The sequence below is a fragment of the Clarias gariepinus genome, chromosome 13, assembly GCF_024256425.1.
Source record: "Clarias gariepinus isolate MV-2021 ecotype Netherlands chromosome 13, CGAR_prim_01v2, whole genome shotgun sequence".
Classification (NCBI taxonomy): Eukaryota; Metazoa; Chordata; class Actinopteri; order Siluriformes; family Clariidae; genus Clarias; species Clarias gariepinus.
The window spans coordinates 30,829,379-30,832,944 of record NC_071112.1 but is presented as its reverse complement, the minus strand read 5'-3'; the positions used below and the strand labels follow the sequence as shown (position 1 = coordinate 30,832,944).

Sequence of the window (3,566 nt, the reverse complement as noted above, 5' to 3'; positions counted from 1 at the left end):
AGTACGTTTATTTCTGAGAGTGTAGTGAAATCACTTTTTCAACAACCATTTTTTTTATAATGCAAGCGTCCACTCATTGTTTTATTTTACTTCTAGAAGTAGTTTTTATTTGATTGTTGTATGCTAATATTATTACCCTGTTTTGTATCGTCTAACTCTCCACCCAAAATCGTCTGACTCTGATCAGAGAAAGGGGGAACCAGAAAATCAACGGCGATTAGTGCCTTTTTTTTATATTCAGACAGACGGCTCTAACGTTTCTGTTAGAACCTGGGACCCTTGTCCTTTACGATGAGTCCATTTGCAATTTGACTCTCTAGACATCACACGCCCCATCACATTTGAAGTGGTATTGCCTAAGGTAATCCCTGAGTGTGTGAGGCAGAGGCAAAGTCTCGATGCCCTGATACGTCGTGCAGCTACAGATTAATGCCCTGCACAGATGCTGCAGGGAGAAAGTGAAGTTCCTGGGCAGGGGACGAGACAGGAGCGGCTCAAAGAACAGGCAAGTGGCTGGATCGCTGTAGTGCCTCAGCAGACCGGTGACGCTCACGTCTCGGTACATGCAGGGGTCCCGGCAGTCGAAGCTGAAGCGCTTTCCAGTCTGCTCGATGCGGGCGTGCAGAGAGCGGCTGTAGCGCCTAAAGCTCACTGAGAACAGGAAGTCATCCTGGGCCGAGTCCCGGAGCAGGAAGGTGCCTTCAGGCTGGCCCTCTAGGAGCTGCTCGGCCTCAAAGCGGTTTAGGACGCCCCAGTAACAAGGGCTGTTGTTGATTTGAAGAAGATCAGGCACTAAGATGTAGTCCGGGTGTGTGCAACACTGGGACTCTCCATGAATAAAGGACGCGTCCCAATCGGTCAAGCTGGAAGCACCATTAGAACTGACCTCCTCCCAGGAAATAAAAGTCGAAGGGGACGAGGACAACCGTCTGCTTTTTTGATCCTCTAGGACTAACGATGCGTTCTGATGCGTGCCGTGTTTCTTGATAAGGTGCCAACACTGCGCCAGTTCGGACTTGGGCGAGAACGGGCACTTGTCCTCCATGAGCTCGGAGACGTGAATCTTGCGCTTGGACCACAGGAGCACCGAGAACGGGCGCGACTGGCTGCTCTGGTGATGATGGAGGTGGTGGTGATGGTGGTGATGATGGTGATGGTGGCCACGGAGGGGGAGACACTGGACCATTGCATCCTGGAACTTCTGTCTGAGAGAACGGCGAGACAAAGCCTTTCTGCACACGGAGTCTATGTCTCCGTCTCCGATAGCCGTGCAGCTGCACTTCCTCTCCCTCCGTCTCTGGGGACAGGAAGTCGAGCGGACGTTTTGCTCATCTGGCGTGTCTCCGTCCTCTAATCCTCTGGAAGGGGGGTCGTGGCGCTGGCCGCGCGAGCGCTTCTTAACGCTGCGGATGTAGCTGTCCACGCTCCAGCTGCGCAGGTTTTTGGGACGGGTGTCCGAGGGTCTGGATTTCTTCTCTGACATGATGTGGGGGATTTCTTTTCACGTGCTGCACAGGATTAGAGGACGAAGTGTAAAATTATATATATAACAGATTTTAGAGGTGTCAAGATGTCAGCTACATATAATTTACACAATTATAATAAAGATAACAGCAATTATTGTGGAACAAGACTTTTTAACGCAATTACTCAGAATTAAAAAATACAATTTAAAAAATGAAGAATATGCTTCCTTCTCAAGTCAAGAGACATTTGCTATAATATACTTAAAATAACTTTTATCATACATTCATGTTTCTTAAAATAAAATGAAAAAATTCACATTAAAGCAACTCATTATGTCATTATGTTTAATACTAATTATGTACATAAAAATCATTCTATTGTTTCTCCCAAAAAACTAGACTCAGATGTTTTCTTTTCCAAATAACAATAATAATAACTTTTATTTCTAGAGCATTGTTTATACACACAATGTACACTAGCTTTAGTTACGACACGAGTGGAAAGAAAAAGAAAAAATAAAATTACAATAAATTAAAAATATATATATACATATATAAAAAATGAATAAAAATTTAAAAAGCTTACCTTTAAACTCAAGAACAGAGTGTAAACTATAAGTTAATATTCAGTCCTTAGACAGTGACTTGTCCCATGGCTTTGAGCAGCTCTGCGTGTGAGTGTGTGAGTGTGTGAGCAGTGAGCGGAGCAGTGAGTGTGTAATGAGCACAAAGAGAGCTCGTCTCTCGCCTTTAAAGAGCTCGCATGGAGCATTTCCTCTGAGACACACCGACCCTTCGCTGAGCGCACAGGAGAAACAGCACACACACACACACACACACACACACACTGAGTTAAAGTAACACACAAAGTGTTTAGCAGTTAACAGCTAAAGGATAAAATTGCAGTCTACCATCTTGATTGGTTCAAGTCTTGTATTTAAAATGATATATAATAGATTTAGGTGTGGACCAAGTCTGGGCCTGAGACATTGACGGTTGAGATTTATTGGCTTTTATACTCTGACGTCTCTCAGTTCGGCGAAACTGTGTCACTTAATATAAACTTGTTTTTTAAATAAGAAGTTTTTAATAATATTGTTCGTATTGTCTTTCACGTGAATAAAGTAAAAAAAAAAGCGAAACCTGGAAAGCAGCCTATAAATTGGCTCAATACACAAAGACACCTTGTAAATGAATTAGTTTCTGGTCCTGATCTTGCCTTGGAGAGTGGCGGGGGTCAGCCCAGGAGCTTGAATCTCACCTCTGGTTTGTTTGCTTGGAGTTTGCAGGTTCTCCCGCGTGTGCTTGGTGGGTTTTCCTTTGGGTTTTCCGGTTTCGTCCCACAGTCCAAAGGCTGGTTGGTGTTTTAAAATTGTGTATTATTGGGATTGTGTGTGTGCTTGGACCCAGCAATGGGTTGGCACCCATCCAGGGTGTACCCTGTCCAATGCTTACTCTAAGTAACAACAGAAACTAACTTTTATTTATGTTCTATAGCATTTATTTGAAATTCATGAGAAAAAAAAAACAATTTAAAATGCATTGCAGTTCTTAAAAAAAGAATCACCCTGTTTTAGCTACAGTATAGCTAAAGTATACACAGTATACACTTTTGTAAAATGCCAAATGCCTAAATGTTAATGTAAAGGTAGTATAGCTTTGAACCTAATGCTCAGTCAAGCCTAAACATCTTTTCTATTTATTAAAGCAGAATTAACTTTTACAGTGTTGAATTTGAAACCTATGGTGTTTACTTTCTACATAATGTCTAACCGCAATGTCAAAATTAACACATATGTACACATATGCAGTGTATCACTCTGGTAGCTCAGCGGTTAAGCTATTGGACTATGGGCTTTAAGGTTGTGAGTTCCAATCCCAGCACAGCCAATCTGCCCCAGCAAGACCCTTAATGCTCAACTGCTTAGTTGTATAAATGAGATAAATGTTCCTCACTACTGATAACGGTGTCTATCAATTGCTGTTAAGGATTCATGCTGTCTACAAAACAGAAGTGTTATATAGCATGTGTTTAAACTCCATTTCTAATATTTCTGACCTCTAGTTCGGCCTTGGCTAGCCACCAGTCTGTCCCTAATT

General features: G+C 42.6%; 1 protein-coding gene across 1 annotated transcript; it reads right to left on the bottom strand.

Annotated features, from left to right (window-relative positions):
* Positions 1 to 316: 316 nt before the first annotated feature.
* Positions 317 to 2,155, bottom strand: socs4 (suppressor of cytokine signaling 4). Its single transcript, XM_053510365.1, has 2 exons — positions 2,053 to 2,155; positions 317 to 1,508 (listed from the first exon to the last, which is right to left on the bottom strand). Exon 2 carries the CDS (start codon positions 1,481 to 1,483, stop codon positions 317 to 319), a length of 1,167 nt encoding a protein of 388 aa, XP_053366340.1. The 5' UTR covers positions 1,484 to 1,508; positions 2,053 to 2,155.
* Positions 2,156 to 3,566: the final 1,411 nt, after the last annotated feature.

Coding starts and splice junctions, on each gene's coding strand:
- socs4 (XM_053510365.1), bottom strand. CDS start 1,483: ATGTCAGAGAAGAAATCCAGACCCTCGGACACCCGTCCCAAAAACCTG.